Source organism: Stegodyphus dumicola, chromosome 10 (genome assembly GCF_044657685.1).
Source record: "Stegodyphus dumicola isolate Sdum_Otavi_A_Nest chromosome 10, ASM4465768v1".
Lineage (NCBI taxonomy): Eukaryota > Metazoa > Arthropoda > Arachnida > Araneae > Eresidae > Stegodyphus > Stegodyphus dumicola.
This window is the reverse complement of record NC_140777.1, coordinates 56,637,798-56,658,827: the sequence shown is the minus strand read 5'-3', so window position 1 is coordinate 56,658,827 and position 21,030 is coordinate 56,637,798. Positions and strand designations below refer to the sequence as shown.

General features: G+C 29.5%; 1 protein-coding gene across 1 annotated transcript in view; it reads left to right on the top strand.

Annotated features, from left to right (window-relative positions):
• The window catches only part of Trim9 (E3 ubiquitin-protein ligase Trim9), a 51,153-nt gene extending 34,209 nt beyond the window's left edge, over positions 1-16,944 (top strand). Inside the window, exons 5-8 of the mRNA XM_035363935.2 lie at positions 1,534-1,673; positions 3,868-4,006; positions 4,097-4,321; positions 8,552-16,944. Coding sequence (XP_035219826.2) covers positions 1,534-1,673; positions 3,868-4,006; positions 4,097-4,321; positions 8,552-8,913 — 866 coding nt within the window. The 3' untranslated portion in view covers positions 8,914-16,944. The remainder of the gene's footprint in view (positions 1-1,533; positions 1,674-3,867; positions 4,007-4,096; positions 4,322-8,551) is intronic.
• Positions 16,945-21,030: the final 4,086 nt, after the last annotated feature.

Below are 21,030 nucleotides of genomic sequence, written 5' to 3'. Positions count from 1 at the left end.
TTGATCAATTCTGAGCTTAGACGGCAAAGTTCTTCAGTATAAACTTCTGAATTAACCGTTTGATTTGGTTCTAATAGTTTAAAACATCCTGAACGGGGTTCATCATCAATGCTGCTTTTTCCAACTTAAAATTTTTAAAACCATTTCTGTGCAGCCCTTACACTAATAGTGTGTTCACCATGTACACTATTATTTTTTATCGCTGCAAACCTGGCAGATTCACCACACAGAAATAAAAAAATGTAGCACAGCACTTTTGTAGTCACTATCTATATTCATCTTCTATGGGTACTAAAATGCGTTCGATATTTAAGAAAGTTGGTGATGAACTGAATAATATGTTAGTGAAACGATGACAAGTTTCAACAGGTTCAAAATTGTATTGTTTTAGTAAATGTGGTTATAGTGAATTCCACGCATACTCTTAATGCGCACGAACTTATGGACTGACCTGATAGTATAGGAGGTTTTCCTTTATACTTCCTGGGAAAATGCTTCTTACTGTGTTTTATATGTGTGATATGGGTTTTAATGTGACACCTAACTACCTTTGGTGATAATACATAAACATTTGTTCTGACATTTATTCTTGTAAATGATCATAATTCAAACCATCAAGTTTGAATAACCTGATCCTACGTGTAGTGCGACCTAAAACAAAATAAATGAAAATTTGCTAACATTGTTTAAAGGTGAAGCAAGGTAAATATGGTGAATTTCAAGCTTTAAATGACATAATATTTTAATGTTTTTTGGAGTAATTTTATTGTTGCTACGTAAGTACTGCGTAAAGTGCTAGGCAGAGGAAGACAAATGGTGGAATAGTTGCTGCCATATGATGGGGGCGGGGAATTGGAAAGAAAAGCAGTTTTAGTAGTTAAAAGACAGTGGTAGATGAAGGAATAGGGGAAGAAGGTAGAACTTTTCAGTCTTGTATAATATTAAAAGAGATACTTAAAGAATGTTGGGTAGTTATGGAGTAATAAAATAATTGTTTAAAAGAATTAAAAAAGAATGTCATTAAATGTTAATTAATGTGTGTGTAAAAAGCACCTGAATTCTCTGTATTGGTATTATGATAGAAATTGTAGTCTAATGGCAGTAACTTTATTGACTTAAAATTATTGAAGAATTTTTGATCAAATATTATTATAAAGGTATAAGTATATTTAGCTATTAATGTCTCATGAATTGAACTAATTCTAATAAATCACTTAATGTTGCTGGTTTCATGGTGTGTAATGTTTTAAATAGTTTGGAAGCATTTAGTATTACTGTAGTAAGCATAATCTCAAACAGGACAGGCATATGTGAGTATGAGATGCAACATGTGAAAGTGAAATGCATTTTGAACTTGATAATTCAATTTATGTATTGATATTCAGGTGTAAATGTTGGTGCCTGCATTATTTTTGTGTTCGGGCGTGAATGAAATAGTAGCACACATTTTTATTTTTATTTGAATTAATAAATTTTCTTTTAGTATGTATATTGTGTTTATATTTCATAAAACTTTATTACTTTACTTTCCAGCTCCCGGTGCTCCTATAATAATCCCAGAGGAATGTACATCTGAAAACAATAGTATTACAATAGCTTGGCAGCCACATCCTTCAAGTTTTGTTGAAGGTTATATATTAGAATTAGATGATGGAAACAGTGGTGCTTTCAAAGTAAAAATACTTAGTTTTTTTTCCTCTCTATGTATTTGTAAACATTGCATACTGTTCTAATATGATAAATTTCATTATGTGAACATCTGTATTTATAATATTCTTTAACTCAAATTAAGTGAACATCTGTATTTATTATATTCTTTAACTCAAATTAAAAATACATTGGTCTTGAAACCTGAAATGAAATACAGTGTTATCTCGGTATACCTCTGCTTTGAAACATGTCCAACTTGATATCCATCCTGTTTGGAAGCTCTTTTGTTTAGTCTATATATATATATACTATTTGTTTGGAATATGACAAAGTTTGAGGAGTTGCGACTGCACTCTGCCTGTGATCACTTCTATCAAGATAATGCTACGTAAAGATAGTAGTTTAGTCAGTTCACTGAATAGCATCAGTATGCTCAGTAAAAAAAATTGCAACTCGTGGGCATCAGTAAAAAAGTAGAAGTATCAGTGAGCATTGGTATCTTTTCTATTTTTTGTTTGTTTGTTTTGTGTGTATGTTTGTTACAAACTACATGTTTTTTCATGTAATTTTTTATAACATTACTGTACTTATAATGTACTTTATATGTCAGCCTTAATGGTTAAGTTTAAAAAAAATTAATGAGAAGAGTCAAAAAATGAAGAAAATAGTAGTTGGGATCATTATGGAGGTGAAAAAAGAGGTTTTTAAGAAGTATGAAAAGCATGCGGGCTCGAGACTTGGCTGTTAATATCATATGACAAGAATAAGTTTCTACAATTGTGGGAAACAAAGACGCTGTTAAATCGGCTAACATTGCAAAAGGGAGAGATCTACCAAACAAACATCAGAGACATTAGAGCATGTTCAGAAATTGCTTTTGACCTGGATAACAAAATCATCTATATAAAGTATTTCATTTATGAACAGCATTATGTACATTATTTCATTTATGCAGTATACAGGATGTCCCTTAAATATTGATACAGAATTTTATGAGAGCTAGGATACATTACAAGGCTTGAAAATTGCATAGCAAGTTATGACAGCAAATTTCATCATTAATCTGCTAGGTGGTGCTGGTGACTAGTCGTTAGTCAGTGCTGTTGACTAAGGTTACATTTCATCATCCAGTTGTTGTCTTCGTTTCATGCTTTCTGTTTTGGTTATCTCGGATTACATGGAATTATCGTTGTTTGTGCATGGAATTATCATTGTTTGCATAAATCTGGCATGCTCCTTTTTAAGGAGTTGTGGTGGGATTGCGGGACTGTGTTTAATGCTAATTTTGGTTGCATATATGCATTCAGCAATGTAACCTCTACCTCGTATGTAAATTGTGTTTTATAATTCCCCTTTTAAATTCGTACCTTTTCTTTTAATATTTGTAACTTATGTTTTTAGCACAAGTGCATTTGCATTATTGCCATCACTTATTGATGCTTTCAGCAACTGATTATGGATTGTTTTAATATATATATGTATAATGGATAAACAAGAAATGGATTATATTAATACGTATGTCCACAAAGTGGCTACCACAAGAACTTTGGTGACATTTTTAAAAGCTAGAAAAAAACAATAGCAAATTTCAAAAAATGAAAAACCACAATAATATAATATCTAATGTGTACAATACCATAACTGTGCACAGTGCTGAATTTGTGCAGTTCTTTGTGTGTGTGTTTTTTTTTGGGGGGGGTTAAATTTCGAAATGTGAAAAGAAGAATCAAATAAGTTAAATAAAAAAAGACTGATAAATATATACCAAATTCAATTAACATTGAGGGTCTAAAATTTTGAGAGCTAATTTTTTAAAAACTACTCGTGCGATTTTTACAGCTTTGTGTTTCTTTCTGTATAAGGGTTAAACATATGCGTATGCGCTTGCATTTTTGAAATTATATTTCTTCCATATACTTTTATGAGTTTTACCATTCTTTGGTTTGTTTTAAAATAAATACTATGTATGTGTTTTTTAGTCTAAGCATGTTATATATTCTGGAGTTTTGCTCTTTTTATGTCATAGAAGTTCAATAAATTAAGGTTTTTAAATTAATAATATTTCTTTATATAACAAATTTTTAATGACTTGGACCTTTTTAACTGCTCCATTATTTTGTCTTATCAAAGTTTGATTTTTTTTTTTTTTTTTTTTGTAAGTAGAAATTACCATATTAATTTTTGCATATTTAAATTGATTTTGCATTGTAATTTTAGGAAGTATATTGTGGAAAAGAGACTATATGTACTGTTGATGGTTTACATTTCAACAGTTTTTATAATGCTCGTGTTAAGGCATATAATAGTACAGGAGAAGGTCCATATAGTGAACCAATTTCTATGCAGACTGCAGAAGGTAAGTTTTGGAGTATATCAATATAATATTAAGTTGAAAAATAGATTTATTTTCATTAATTATTACATTAATTTGATTTTTATATTTCAGTGGCATGGTTTACTTTTGATCCTATTACTGCTCATCCAGAAATAGTGTTAAGTAATGAAAATTTAACAGTGACTTGTGACAGCTATGAGCATAGGGTTGTTCTTGGAAGTATTGGGTTTTCTCGGGGTATACATTATTGGGAAGTGACTATTGTGAAGTACGATAATAATGCTGACCCTGCTTTTGGAATAGCACGCTTTGATGTTGTCAAAGATCTTATGCTTGGTGAGTTCATTAATAACATTTTCAAATACCTAGAAATTGCTGTTATTTGTTGTTGTTTGAATTGTTTTCATTTAGATTATTTGAGACTTAAAGATTGGCAAAGATCCCACCAAAGTTTCACCAGTAATTCCTGCGAAATTCTGAAAGAACTGACACCTCTTTGTTTAGTAAACAAAAAAAAAAAAAAAAAACAAAAAGAAAGTGCTTTTTTGCACTTTCTTTTTGTTTTTTTGTTGGACTGCTTAGTTGTGGTTCAAAAACATTAATAAAAATTTCCTAGGCAAGTGTTATGTAAAGCCACAGAGTGTATGTGCTTTAAAACTTCACCTTTTGAATTTCAGCATAGATTTTTACCTCAACCAGCTTTGTAGTAAATAAAAGTGGTAAGCATTTTCATGACAAAAATTTTAAGAAAATATATCAAGGCAACAATGGGTCTTTAAAGAAAGAGAGAGAGTCTTCTGGTTATGTACAATAGAAAATTATTTAAATTAGGATATTTATATTCAAATAATTAGTTACTTCTTAAATTTGGCTAGATTGCTACAGTTTGAGAATTTACTTTTGCTCTATTCTATGTGTAACATTCCATGTGGTGTTAGAATAATATTGAGACTCAATCTGCTCAGCATTGTTTTTTAATTAAATAAATTTTCTATGAATTTTGTATTTAGTTGGATAATGTTAGTAGAATTATGATTAAAATTGTTTTATTTCCCCGTGCAATGCAGCACGAGACATATTTTACAAGAAAGCTACGCCGGAAAAGTAAAAATACAGAAACACATGCATTTAACATTTAATAAATAGCTGTCTTGTAATTTATATTTAAATTGAATAAATGCAATTGACTACTGTGTTAGCTGTAACCGTTATTCTACTCTTTTGCTTTCCAGAAATCTCGAAAAGGAAAGATATTACTAGAACTCTCTCACGACTGATTGAAAGCTTTAAAAACCCGGAGAGAGACATCTCAGCTCAGTTGCTTAGTTACTGTTAATGCGATTTGTTTAGTTCCATGTGAACTGAAATATCTGGATTTGTTTTCTCTGTGCTGTGGATTGTATTCTATTTAACGTTTTAGTAGTTTGAAGGATAACTACTGATTATTACTATATTTTGAACATTTGTATGAATATCTCTGAGGAAAATTCTAACATTCTGTTATGTATTTTTTTAATAGGAATAAATTTTATTAACATTTTATCAGACTTGTGCATTCAATCTATTATGAACCTATATGCACGCAACAATATGTAACATTCCATGTGGTGTTAGATTAATATTTAGATTCAATCTGCTCAATATGTTTTTCAATCAAATTATTTAAAATTTGATTACTTTGAATAGGTCTGATCTGTTTTTTATAATCAATCTTCCCAGTCCAGCCTTGTAGTTGTGAGACTGATAAGGGCATATATTGTTTTATGATAAATTGAAGTTTTTAAGTTTTAATTTGTAAATTTATGCCGTTGTCAGTTCAGAAACAGGCTGATCCATTTGCTTCTTTCGTTACACCGACTCCCTGACAATGATGTGATGAAAGACATAAATACTCCATTTCTTTTTACACTCTTTTTGTTTACACTGCTTTTCCACTTTCTCATACATTTGTTTATTGTGTATCGCAATGTTTTTTTTTCCCCTTAAACTTTTTCAAGGAGCTTGTTGTGTATATGAATAATTATACATTTATTTCTAATGGGTTGATACAGTAAACAAATGTTAATGGATTTAAATGTTTTACTTTTTATTTTGCAATATTACCACTAGTTCTCTCAGTTATCAGTGTGTAATTTTATGAGGTTTCAAATTGCTTTTTATATTTAGTTAGTAGAAAGTTATGTATTTCTACTTCATGAATTTCTTTTTCTCTGTCTCTCTCTATATATAAATTTATGTATTTAGTATGCCGGGGAATGTTTTTGTAACTTGTTCTCGTGATTCCGAATTTTGTAGTAAAAAAACTTTGTAATATAAAAACACAGAGCTCTGATGGTACTAATTTTGCATTCATTGATATACTGAAGGATGAAAATTTGAAATCTTATCTAATATTTTATTTTTTAATTTAATTTTAAAATCAATCCAAACCACTTGATAACAACCATCAAGTAATATGGTTAAATAAATTAAATGAATCTTTAGCTAATGTTAGTTTTGGCTGTGAATTTGTGTTTGTGTTAATCAATATACAGTTGAGCTTTGGAGAAAAAATGAAATAATGAGTTTTTTTTTTTTTTTTTTTTTTGATGAATTTAAGAGAAACAGTGTGTACAGATTTAGAATTAGGTGAAAAAGTGCCTTAGTTTCACGTAGATTGTAAACATAACTCCATCAATTTTGAGGGCAATCAGACACTGGTTCCTCTTCTTCGGAAGCAAAAAAACTTCTGAATTCAGTAATTTTTTCTTTTGATAAAGAGGATGAGTGATTCTGGCGTCGGGGTTATTTCTATATGCTGTTGATTCGTTGACAGGAAATATCAAGAAAGTAAGGATTAAATGGTACGAGTGACAAAAAGTTCAATTAGAATGTGAATAAAGGGATCTTTTCAATTCTGTGCATGAGAAGAGAGTTGTTTTCTCTTCCCTTAATGAGAAGTAACCCATGGAGAGTCCGCCTAGGGAACAATTGTACATTTAAAAAAAAGGAATTTTTTATATTTTTTATGTGAAATTGTAGTAAAGCCTTTCATCATAGGAGGTAAATGGATGCAGTGGCTTTGTAAAAAAAAAAAAAAAAAAAAAAAAAAAAAACACTTTGGAGCATTGATGCTGTTTATTATTTATTTGTTTCTTTAACTATACTGCTAACTGAAGAGAGAAGACTAAACAAACACATTATTTTCCTAAGAGACATTTTGTCAGGGCATGATGTATCTTTGGAGGATTTTCTGTAGCAAATGAGAAGAAAATAACCTACTCGTGTTTCTTGGGGTTTCTGTAGCGAAAATATATGTGGTGCCTAAGTGGTTATGATTGGTTTGGAAAAGATTGTGGGAGACTGGATTGACTAATAAAGTTCAAGGGGGATATTGTTGTGAAAAAGGATACTTTTAAATAATAATGAGGTCTGAGATTAAATGGAAAAAATTTTGTTGGGAAAACAACTGTTGTTAGTTTCCTTCCTTTGCTTAGATTGGAGTTTAACAATATAACGGAAAAAAAAAAAAAAAAAAAAATCTGAATTCAGATTTTATATTATGCCCAAAGGACATTTTGCTTTTGTGTATTACCTTTATTTATTAAATAACATGTTCTTCATACTTAAACCATAAAATCCAGTTCAATGGCAGTATCGCAAAATATTAAAAAAGAGCATATCTTTACAATTTCTAATACATAGTCTAGCATGCTAAGGACAATTTTTTTTTTTTTTTTTGTGTGTGTGTGTGTGTGTGTGCAGTGTTGCCATTGCTCGCTTTGAAATCACTGAGTTTGTTAATCAAAAATTCATTTAAGTTTTACCAAATATGAAATAGATAATAAAACAGATTCCAACCTTGGGCTTCCAGGGGCCTATATTCAAATGTAGGACTACGTTTTCAAAACACAGAAAAGAAAATAAAGAACTATCCTGACCAGCTTAAAATCTCAAGATTGCAGACAAACAAGTTCTCAGGCTAGATAGTATGTTCAGGGGAAAAGGCCAGAAATTCAATTGCTTTTTCATTGCTGTGACACGGGAGTTGCAAAGTCAAGATAGCTTGAGTTTTAAAGAAAATTCTTCAAGAGAGCTGTTTATTGGAAAATACCCTGATGTAATGCTGAAAATGCAGGCAATATCTTTTTTAACATACTGAGAGATTCAAGATAAAAGAAGTTTGACTAGCTTAAGAGTGTCATTGCACTGAACTTTTCTTTTTAGCTTTATAGTTAAACTCATTGTAGAGGAGGATTTTTTTGGAGGGAGGCTATGATTTAGAATAGAAGTAAAAGATTTAAATCCCAAATGTATTACGAGTATCAAAAGGTACTTCGGATTCCTGTTATAATGGTGTTTGACTATTATAAATCCTGATCAGATTATTTCTGTTGGTAATTTATCCTGTAGCATTAAATATCTCTTTGCATTTTGTGTATTAGTCAACCATAAGCATTTTATGATCATATTAAAGTGAAAGTATATGCATGGGACTTTTCATTTCTAGTTTGTGTTGTGATAATCATTTTATTTTCTTATAATTTTTTTTTTTTTTTTTTTTTTTTTTTTTTTTTTTAATTTCAGGAAAGGATGACAAAGGATGGAGCATGTACATAGACCATCAACGATCTTGGTTTTTGCATGCAGATCATCATGAAAACAGAACAGAAGGTGGTATTGAAATAGGTTCTGTAATTGGAATTCTGTTAGATTTAGAGCAGCATCAGTTGAGTTTCTTTGTAAATGATGAGCGACAGGGACCAGTAGCTTTTACAGATCTTCATGGTGTATTTTTCCCAGCTTTCAGTGTCAATCGCAATGTTCAAGTTACTGTTCAAACTGCTCTGGAGCCTCCTGTCAGTGCTGATATTGAAATTGGTTCTTGTAAAGATAGCTTGTCTCAGTTATCTTTATCTTCAACTTTATCACCTTCTCATAAAACCTAAAAAAAATATGAAGGTTATAGGGCAGTGTTTTGAAGTTCTTGTCAAGTGTCCTTTTTTAGCCTATAATTGAAGCAAGCATAAACATTTTGTTTCCAGTTTATAAACGGGTGATTTGGTGTTTTTGGTTGTGCTATACTTTTTTTGTTAGGTAAGCTGTATTTATGACTTGCCACAGCTTCAACTGATGAAGCTTGTGTTGTGGAAGCAGATATTTTTGTTAAAATTACATATCAGGAGGTATAAATTACTGCCTAAAATAATCCAGTCGAGTACATTTCTGAATTTTTTTTTAATATGAATGCTTTGGGAAGTTTATGTTTTAAGTGTATGATTGTTAAAATATTAATCAGCTTTTGTTTTTATAGAGTTTTTTTTTTTTAAACATGATGGGGCTGGGACCCAAATGTTTAAACCAAAAATATTTTTAAAATTTTTCGATTTTGATAGTCATTTACATGTTAAGAAGTGTACATTTTTTCAGCTCCTTTAAAAGAAAAGTGTGTTTTGTTTTATGTTTTGTTATATTTTTATACAAAATGATCATATAAAAGTGCTCCTTTTAATAAAATTTAATATTCAGAGAACTTTCTTTATATTCAGTAAAGTTTTTAATTGAATTGTATGTAATTAGTTCAAATAAAATTGAATACAGAATTTTTTTTAATAAATGGAATAAAACTGGTTTTATTTTTTAAATTCCTTACTACTTTTTTTTTTCATTAAGTGTTACATTGCACTGCTGTATGGGAATTGGATTGGTTAAAAAAAGGGGAGGATGGTTAATTGTCAAAAGCTGGTCAAATTTATCACACTATGTACTTTGATAATTTTCAGTGGCTATTTCTGTTATAATATTTGTTTTTCTTCATCAGCATGATATTAAAAATAATAATAATTTAAGTTGCATAAAGGAATAACAAATACAAAGATTTTTTTTTTTTTTTTTTCTCTTGTAAACTAATGCTGAATCCAAATACAGGGAAATGTAGTTTGTGAACATCTATGTATGTTGAAAGATGTATAACTGAAACCCAAATGCAAGTAGAGGATAGTATCTCAAAATCTGTTGTGTAAGAGTGATTATGATTAAATATCTAGAAGCCAAGTGAGGATTAATTAAAAAGTGAATTAACACGTTGAGTGCCATATCATCCACTAGTGATTGACACTGAACTTTTCATTTAGGCTGCATCAGTCACCGGTGGCTGACACCAAATTTCCCATTCAGGCTGCATCAGTTGCCGGTGATTGAAAGTAACAAATGCTATATAAAACAAAAAATTTGCATTGTTTTAACGGATTGTATTGAAACGTGGTAAAAATAAAAATGGTTGATCTTCAGAGGTATCACAAAATGTAGTGACTTATTCAGTCAGTTTTCTGGCCATTCCAAGTGTGCTGCATTTTCTTTATAGCATAATTTACAATATTGTTGTATTCTAGAGACTTTTTCAGTTGTTTTTTTTTAAGTTTGTGCCATGGTTTTTTTAATAGTAGTTGCAGTATTGCTAGATAGAATGTCTTCGTCTTGGCAGTTTATGAACTGACATTCAGTTGACATTTTTGTGTTCTAGGTTAAAGAAAGATTTTATCAGCATAGGACCAAGAACCACAGAGAACTGAATGTATGTAAACATAAAATATTTCTAGTCTTAACTAACAATCTTAAAAGTGCACTTGGTATAGCTTAACCACAGTACTAGCACATTTCTAAGCAGCACCCATGGCCTGGCGGAAATTTCCATATAAATTCACATGGCACTTAACGTGTTAAATACCAAGTCTAAAATGCCATTTATGCATAACAGGTTTCCTGTTTCTACATGTAAGATAATTTAACATGTATTTAAAAATAAATCATTGTGTTGTAAATGTAAACACTTTTGTTTTAAGGTTTTAAATTCACATTACGAGTTATATAGTATGATGACTAATGATTTTAAATGCATTAAGTTTGTAGCTTGAATTTAATGACAGATTATGCTGATGTATTTATGATTTTATGATCACGTTCCCATATGCAGTTTAAATAAAAAGAACTGTTTTTGTTATTAAAAAAATATTTACTGCACTAATAAAATAACTGCAACTCATTTTTCAAGAACTTAATATTCACTGTTTTTGTCCCATTATAAAATAGCAATGTTAGCAAAATTATAATATTTGACAACTTTTGAATTTTTTTCTGCCCAAAATTTTTTCATAAAATTTATTTTTAAATATAAGACTTGTAACATGTTTACCATACTAACAGGCTGTACAATTTTACAGCTACCAACTGAGAGTATTTTAAAGTGAATTTTTATCTCATTTTCTTATATTGTTTTTTGCATAAAGTGTAATTTACTGTTATTTAATATATAATTGTAAAAGGCTAAAAATCTTAAAAGAATTGGATGGATCTGTAGAGGATAAAAGGGTTAATCTTTGGATTATGGTAACTTGGCGAAAATTTGGCAACCAACCCTGCTACAGCAACTTGCTAGTTTTTGTTTGGACGCCATTTTGTTTTCACAAAGTAAAGGCATGGGTTTTTTTTTCCTCAACGTTTTTTTCCAACAAGCTGCTAGCCGAATTACGCTTATGCTAGAACTTTTGTGGAACAAAAGTGCTTAATCCTGATAAAGATTAGGTGCGAAATTGGGAGAAAGTGCAGAATCGCCCACTGCTTGCCGTGTTTTTAAGAATTGCACATACACAGTATCATCCATTTACACGTCAACCTATTTTCCCTTAAAAAAACATCCCAGAATTGCACAAAAATGGCATTGCGCACACTCTTGACTTTATCCATGTACACTGCTAAAGTCCTAGCTAGTAACCTTTATCGCCTTACCAAAATGTCGCCAAACTACCTGTTACCATATTCCAAAGATTAGCCAATAAAAGTAAAAGTAGGTAAAATAAATAAAGGATAAAGTAGGTAAATCGTATAGGCAAAAGACCTATCAGTCTGGTATTGATTAGCAAACTTGTAAACATCCAGTGATTCTGTCAGTATAAATAATGCATTTAGAAAATCTTAAAAAGTGGTCAGGAAAAATAATATGCAATTTAGAAATGACCATGTTGTGAAATTATTATAATAAATAATTAGATTGGTTACTTTTTTCAGCCCAGTGTAATTTTCATTTTATTTTAAACATCATAGGGATAATATTTGTTGTGAAAGATGAACTGTTATTATTTATTTTTTTTCATGTGGGTAATGAATAATTTTTCCAGATTTGGTATTATCCTGCATATATTTTTATTTGCTTCATAATAATGATCACATTTTTATAATGTAAAAATATTATTAGTTTAGTGTATTTTGCAGTAAATGTATATAATTATTTAATAACTTATACTTAATTTCTAACTATATGTATTGTGAAGAGGAAATGTGGTTTAATCATGTGCAAAATTCAAAATTTGAGTGAGAACCTTGTAATAGTGTTGGATATATAAAATATGATATTAATGACCAAGTATGTGAAAAAATAAACAGAATTGAGACTAATTTATTACAAAAGTGTTTTCTTCTATATGCTGTACCCCGTTGTATGATTTGTTTCTTTTTAAGTTGATTGCAATAAGCTAATGGTATTGTAGTTATAGATAGAATTTTCTGCTAGAAATTTGTAGGCAGTTAAAAACCATCAGATCACTCTATGATTGATATTGAATCCATTTTATGATGTAAGGAAATTGTTATTTTTGTTTTAAGAACCTTAAAAAATATAAGCTATTACTTATAACTTAACTTTAACTTAATATAAGTTATAACTTTTATGTGTGAAGATTTATCTTTTTAATTAAACACTGCTTCTGGGAATATAATTTCTTTAAATGAACTGGTTTACATTATTAATTCGAATGAAACCATTTATATATAATTTTTTTCAAATTGTATAAGTGCCTTCATTGTAAGTAGAATGGTGGATTTCTTCAATAAATTTTTCTTTTAGAATTTGTGTATGTAATAGAAAAGAGATAGTTATTATATAATATTTCAAATTATGGGTATTACTTTATGGCAACCTACCATCTGTAGTAAACTGTGACTATGATTGAAATAATAAATGTAAACTTAATTTCTTCCTTAGAAAAATCTTTGGGTTTATCCATGTATATTTACATGATGTGAAATAAATAAAAACAAACTGATCTGAATTGAAATAAATAGTCATTGAATGAGAAGTAATTCTATCAAAAGTTAATGTATTTTAAATGAACTTCAAACTTTTACTCCCCCCCCCCCAAGTTCTAATTTAAGACTTGTAGAATCCCGAGGTTCTGTGGAATGTAATTTGAAAATAAATAAATAGCTAATTTTGAATAGAGTTGTTTGCAATTCCAAGAATCTATGGAATACACTTGGAAGACCATGAAAATAGCTTAATTTATTGTCACAAGCATATTTTTGGAAAGTGAACTTTTTCAATAACTACATGCTGAATATTTCATTGCATAAATTTCCAGTCTTTTTTTTTTTTTTTTTTTTTTAATGGTTTATACAAGGAAAGTGAAAATGTTTAATGAGTGAAGATTTATCTGTTCTTTGGTAAGCTGTTCAGAATGCCTTTAAAAAGGTCTATATTGAACTAGATGTAATTTAAAATTCATCAAAGACTTTTTGGACACAAGGATCTAAAATATCCTCTCTCTCAGACTTAATTTATAAATTTAAAAAATAAATAATAATCAGCTGATGTTTAAATGAGGAATGACCTCTTCATATTGATTCAGGTCAAAGACATTAAAAACAGGTAACGGTTAAATAAAGGTAGTTATTTGGTTTGGGCCTAATGTGCATTTTAGATTTCATGTTTTTGTAAGTAAATACATTTGAAAATAGATTGTTTCTAACTATAATAAATTTCATTTCAGATTGTACAGGGTGTGGCAGGGAAACTACCTTACTTTAAAAATGAATAACACAAATAGTATAAGTGATATCAGTTTAAATTTTTTCCAAGTTATTTAAAAGAAGTTATTCCAAGTTCTTTAAAGACATTTAAAGGTTTTTTTATTACAATTTAAAAATAATATCATTAAGGTGGTCTCCGTTCTGGTCAGTGCATTGAGATAGTCAAGTTTTTAAATTTCTTTCCACTTTTACCAGTATATCAATGAGTATGTTGTCGATAGCAGCTTGAATATTGCTCTTCAGTTGAGCCAGGGTCTTTGGACATTAGAGATTTCAGATAGCCCCACAAAAAGAAATCACATGGAGCTAAATCTGGTGAGCGCATTGGCCACTGACAATCGCCTCGTAAAGAGATAAGGCATCCAGGGAAATCTCCAAAAAATCATAGTCCAGTGATGCCTATTCTAAACAATGCACACCAAATAGTCACTCATTCTGTATGGAGGAGCTGTTTATGAAATTCTCGGAGATTTGTGCCACTCCATTATTGCATGTTTTGCTTAATGCATGCTGCAACTGGAAAGATGAAAATGAGCCTCATTGCTAAAGAACACAAGGGCATCATGAGGTGTATTGTTAAGAACGGCTTTGCATGTATTTTTATGTGAAAGAAAATCGCATGGATTAAGTTTTTGCATCACGGCCAATTTATATGGATGAAAATGCAGTATGTTTAAAAGTACAACTCCACAGAGAACGAAACACTCCTCTCTCGTCCACTGCATGATCGGTACTAAACCTATATGACATTAACTTTAGATACTGTTCTTTTCAAGGAGTGCCACCACACCCTTCTCGGAATAAATGTTACTAGATGGCATACATTTCAAGTAAGGAAGTTTCCCTTCCACACCCTGTATATTCAAATAAGCAGTTTATCACAATAATAACAGGTTTCAAAAACTTGAATGCTTTTAAAGTTTAATGATGGAAAATGTTACCGAGCCTACCACAATTGTACCCTGCATCCAGGTTGGTAGTATCCTAACAGCAATTACATTTTTAAAATAAATGTGATCAAACCTCTAGAGATGAAACTGAAGGGAGCAGGAAAAGAAAGTTAATTGAAAATTTTATTGACCAACAAAAGTTTGTGTAGATTAGTTTATATACCTGAGAAAATGCTGCGATTTCTTGATCATTTATATATATTTGGTGCCAAAAAGTATTTGGAACAGTACATATAACATTTCATAGTTCTAATCATCAAGGACAGGAATGTTTTAGTATAAATTTTAAGCCATTATTAAAGCAATAACCAGAAAAATGTGGTTGAAATAAATTCAAGTGGAGGGAAAAAAATCTTCCCATTCTGAATAAATTTTTTAACAAGAAAAAGTGAGGAGAAATTGCATTATTTATATAAATATTTGATTTCTACAGAGATTGTAAAGCAAGAAGTACTATACCTGTTTAAGCAAAGGATAGTCTAATGATTTACTAATTTTTTTGATTTATTTAATGGCTTCAACAAAAGCTTCATCTCAGTATTTATTGCATTTATTTATTTATATTTTTGAATATAATATTTTATATGCCACATGGTGTTCACATCAAAAATTTTTTACAAAGAAGCACACATATCAAATACAAACAAGAACATTTTTGTTGCATTTTGTGAGCTTATAAATTTCATTCATGCTTTATTTTCTCCAAAAACTCTATCATAACTTCACTATATATGAGTAGCATTGTGATAAAATAGTGTTTACCAATGAAAGAAATGAATCAAATTGCCTTAAAAGTGGTGCAGTATAAAAATTAAATATTGTTATAATAGTGTGGTCACTCAATATTAGTTTTCTTTCTAGTTAATTAGTATTTTTGCTCAAAATATTTATATAAGCTTCTGTTTTTTGTACATGCTTGATTTTAACTGCTTTTGTGAATGTCTGACCCTGTACATCTGTCAGTTGTTTTGCTTATGAATTAGAATATGTTATATTTGCACATTCTTTTAAATCTTTTGTAATAGTTAAGTTCCTAATTAAAGGAATTATGTGTGCTTATTTTTTATTACTGTACTATTTTAAAAACTATGTATTTTGAATCGAATTTGATATTCATTACGAGACCACACTGTTTAGAACACTTAGCTTGCTATCAGTATAGTTTTAAATAAGTGGACCACATTTTCCATATGACATGTGCACATATGACATTATGCAAAGTCAAAACTCAAAATGGATACCTATTTTTCATTTTTAAAGATCTTTTTCATTGTGACCGTGTAGAACATTACCATCAAAATACGAAAATTTTGTGTACATATTATCTTTAAAAATAAAACTGGTAATCTTTAATTATATGTAATTAAAGATGTAAAAGCGATCTCTACACATTCATTTCTTATAATTACTTCTAATTCAGCTTCTTTCACCTTGTCAAAACTGCATAGTATTAAAATTTTTAAAAAATGCTGTTAAGAATTTTTGGACATTTGTGTTAATATTTTGTATTCAGTTACTATGCATTAAAAGAATCATAATTATTGTAGAATTTTAATATTTGAAATAAATTACTAAATATTCAAAAGAAAACGAAAAAAACACATGTAAAAAATAGTTTGCACTTATTACTGCAGTGACATTAAACATATTTGCAAACCTTTCATATTATTATAAAAAATGATCAAATTTTTGTACTGAAATTTAGGAAATCTTTTGTAGTTTATTATATATATTCAGATAATTTCTAGATTTGATTACTATTATAAATTGAAATTCAGTTTTCATTTTTAAATAAAAGAAAATTAACATTATTGTTTATAAAAAAAATATTGTGTGAATAATTCGAGTCCTCCATTTATTTGTGTTATGTAATTCTGTTTCTAAAAATTTGTGTTATGTAATTCTGTTTCTAAAAATGTGTTGTTTGTAGTCTGTCTTCAGATTTATTTTAGTATGTTTACAAATTTGAATTTTGTCTTTCATTTGTTATTTTAATTTAAAATAGGGTTGATTTATAGGAATTTTTACAAATTCGATTTTGTACATATGTTGCTTTTTTAATACATATATATACACACATATTGTGCTGTTTATTCCTTGTGTGTCCTGTATGTGAACATCATTTTCTTGCTGAATGCTGAATAAAGTCATAACCCAAAAGAAAAAAATTTGTGCCCATGAATAACAATTCAATAAAACACAAACTGTGTCATTTTTAAGATATCAAATTTTAAAAAAAATTAAGCAGCATAAGTTGCTTTAAAAGTATAACAGTTTTAAAGCTTATGAAAGTAGCTATCACGGGGAAACTCTTTTCCAGCAGTAACACTTTAAATGTATGAGTAAGAATTAAAACATTTGAATTGAAAATATGTGGATTTTATCAATAATTACAGTGAAATATTTTTTCAACCAAACGTTTTATGTTTGCATAATATATATATTTACACTAGACTGGTACTATCATGAGATATTAAAAACATGAAATTTTTTAACAAATTATGAATTACTTTCTTTGTCATCACATTATGTAGTTCTGTTTACATGTGAAATTTCATAATACATTCCAAATTAAGTCTTTTCTCATGTCCTTCTTAGTGTAAATTTTAATTTTGATAATTAAAAAATCCCATTGCCATATATATATATATATTTTGCATTCAGTAATTTTTTTTTTCATTTAAAAATTATACTGGTAAAGTTCACATGTTTAAAAAAAAGAATCAGGTGGGGAAAAAAAGGACAACAATGGGAAATTCAAAGTTGGGAAGGGTAACATTTTTTAATATAGACTTTGAATAAAATTCTATGAATTTCAAGGACTACCACAGGTTTTTCTCTTTTAGGAGGAAAATTTTTTTTTTTTTTGTTTGTTTGTTCCTGAAGGGAGACTGTGACACCCTCGGAATTAATAGTTTTATTAAAAAAGCTGTACTATTCAAAGATTACTTTTTAATTATGATACTTTTTTTTTTTCCTGTGCCAGGAAAGCTCAGGCATCCATTTTTCATATTTTTTCAATCAAATTATTTAAGCAACATGAAAAAGAATCATAATTTATATAAAAAAACAAACAAAATCTTGAATCTGGGACAAAATAATCATAATCATTTTGGTATCGGGTTTTTTGCCATACAGTAAATTAATGATATGAATTTTTAGTAAAATGAATTTGGTTAATTACTCGACTTTAAATTGGTGCTTGCTGTACAATTCGGACTTTGCTCTTTGACAAGGACAGTTTTGAATCTTCCGAAGTAATTTATTTAGTTGTTTTTGTTGATGTGTATGGATTTATGATTTTGTCTCATACTGTTTTCTTAAAAATGTATGAATATGTTGGGAATGGTAATAGTTAAATATGTTAAAATAATATATATACTTTAGTCTGAAGTTATGTGTCTTTATGCTTTTGTGTCTCAAGGTGAAGGCAAACATATTGCCTTGTTTCCCATGTTAGGACTTGGCTTTTTTCTTTTTATTTATTTATTTATTTTTTTAATTCTTACTTTCTTCTCTTAGCTTAAATTAGCTTCTTAACTAGACTTTAAATTGTTATGTAACTGGACCCGGAATCTTTTTTTCTTTTTCATTGGTTTTGCTGGCGCTTTCATCTAGCCCATGCACACTTCAGTCAACTAGTTTTCAAAGAACCACACTCCTGATCAGAGGTCCCCCCCCCCCGATGGGATACATATAAACAAACATAGAAAAAATGTTAGAAGTAGTGCTTCACAATTTAACAAGCTGACTCAGCAACTTACACCGGCGATGTACTAACTGAACGACCAGAAGGCATAGCCACTTCTAAGGTAAACATTTGGAAGGACAAAATAGCAAACGTGTGCTACACTAGATAAATCACTCTGTCTAACATTCTTGTTTTATCTATTTAAATAAGCTCTTTCATTTACTTAATTTGCATCCTAGCCAGGAAATGCGAGGGGAAATAGAGATTACAGAAAAGATGCCAAAATTAAAGTAACTGGTTATCCTATAATACACTGGAAAATATGGTAAATTATTAGGTGAAATCCTTCTGTCATTTTCTTTGTACTATTCTTCTCCCTCCCCCAGTGATATGCTTAAAAAACCATAATTGAAAAATATAACACTTCCCCCAAACTCCAATAACATCAGCTATCTACTAAATGCATCCCTCTATTGTTAAGTTTTAAGAGATTTTATGCATAAATTCTGCATTCCTCAAGAAATTTTATCACAGTTTCTTCCACCGCTGGCAAATTCCATAAGCACATAGTTTAAAATTAACTTTCAAGCATAAAATATCACAGTTTTTTTAGAAAAGCTGTTGGAATATGACAAAAAGAACACATGCAAAAATGCTAAAGGATTTTTATGAGCATGGTTGCAAGCATTTGCATATTCTGAAAATTTGGAAACTTCTATTACAGTGGCTGCGATAACACGCAAGTACCATAAAAACAAATGTAGTTGAGAGCTGTTATAAAGATTCTATCCATCGTAAAGAAATTTAATATACTCTCATCAGCTGAGAACTTTTCATATTGGTCGTTATAATGAGTAGTTGTTACAGCAGGTATCCTGTTTACTGCAATTCTCTATACCTTTTTTTTTTTTTTATTATAGAAAATAAATACAGCATCTTTACTACAAAAGCATAAAATTTAATATTGCTAAAAATATCATCAAATATTATTTTATGTAGTGTTTTCTCTTAAAAGAAAGTAAAACAAATTCATATACTAGATTACTGGGATTTTGAATTCTTAGCGAAAAGAATTAAATGCAATTTTAATACAATGAAGATTATTTATGATACCAGACAATTTTGATCTTTGGAAATGATTGGTCAACTTACAGAATATTACTATTGGTGATGTTCAAAGTTAATTTTTAATTACATTCTCAGAGATGATTGCCTAAGATGACTGATAAATTTCATTGCAATTAATTGGTTGCAAGGAAGGGTGAAATTTTTTGGCACTTTCTGATTATCTGTACTTTAACTGAAACACTGCAAATCACTGACAATTTTGAGGGCATTCAAGAATGTGCTGGTAATTAACTTCTCGCAAAAAGGCAACGGCCATTTTCAAACTTATGTACTAAGAATTATATGCAAATGCAAGCAATTAATGAAATTAAAAAAAAAAGAAACTTAAAAAAATACAACACTTGCCTGCTTTGTTCTCCAAATATACACAATGATCTGTTTTCACTAAATAAAGTGTAGAACTGCAGAAATTCAAGATTCTAACAGAATCTGTGAACTTTGGCATTACACACTGGCGAAAAACAGACCTGTGCCCTATGGGTTTCTACATAAACACTATTTGGTGAAGTGGGCTGCCACAACTATTTTTTTAAAGAAATCTCTAAGTGCTGAAGTGTTTTCAGTTAATTTTTGGATTATGGTAACTTGGCGATTTTTTGGCGAAAATTTGGCAACCAACCCTGCTAGTTTTTGTTTGGACGCCATTTTGTTTTCACAAAGTAAAGGCATGTTTTTTTTTTGTTTTGTTGTTTTTACCCAACACTTTTTTCCAACAATCTGCTAGCTGAATTACATTTATACTAGAACTTTTATAGAACAAAAGTGCTTAATCATGACGAAAATTACGTGCGAAATTGGGAGAAAGTGCAGAATCACAAACTGCTTGCCGCGTTTTTAAGAATTGCACATACACGGTAACCATGTACACGTCGACCTATTTTCACTTAAAAAAAATCCCAGAATTGCACAAAAATGGCATTGCGCACACTCTTGACTTTATCCATGTACACTGCTAAAGTCCTAGATAGTAAGTAACCTTTATCGCCTTACCAAAATGTTGCCAAACTACCTGTTACCATATTCCAAAGATTAGCCGTGTTTTACTGTGAAATAAATTACACTGGGCTCTTGGAGATTGAAGTCTATCATAAATAAAATTAATTTTTTCGTTATTAAAACTAGTGATTTTTTCTAAACAAACAATCTAGCAAAATTTTGCTAATCTCCCTTTTTCTGGCTACCGTAAACAATTTCATAATTTTCTATAAAGAAATTAATATTTTTGGTACTTATGTATTATTCCATCAATTGACAAAACAAATAAGTTAATTGGTTAGTTAAATAATAGTTGATCAATTAAATAAGAAATTAATATTTTTGGTAATTACATATTATTCTGTCGACCTGCCAAGTAGCACAGTTTGGCGACTGTTGTTGAAATTTCCAATAATGGGCAACAGGATAATATGTAAGTACATATTTTTAATACAGTAAAA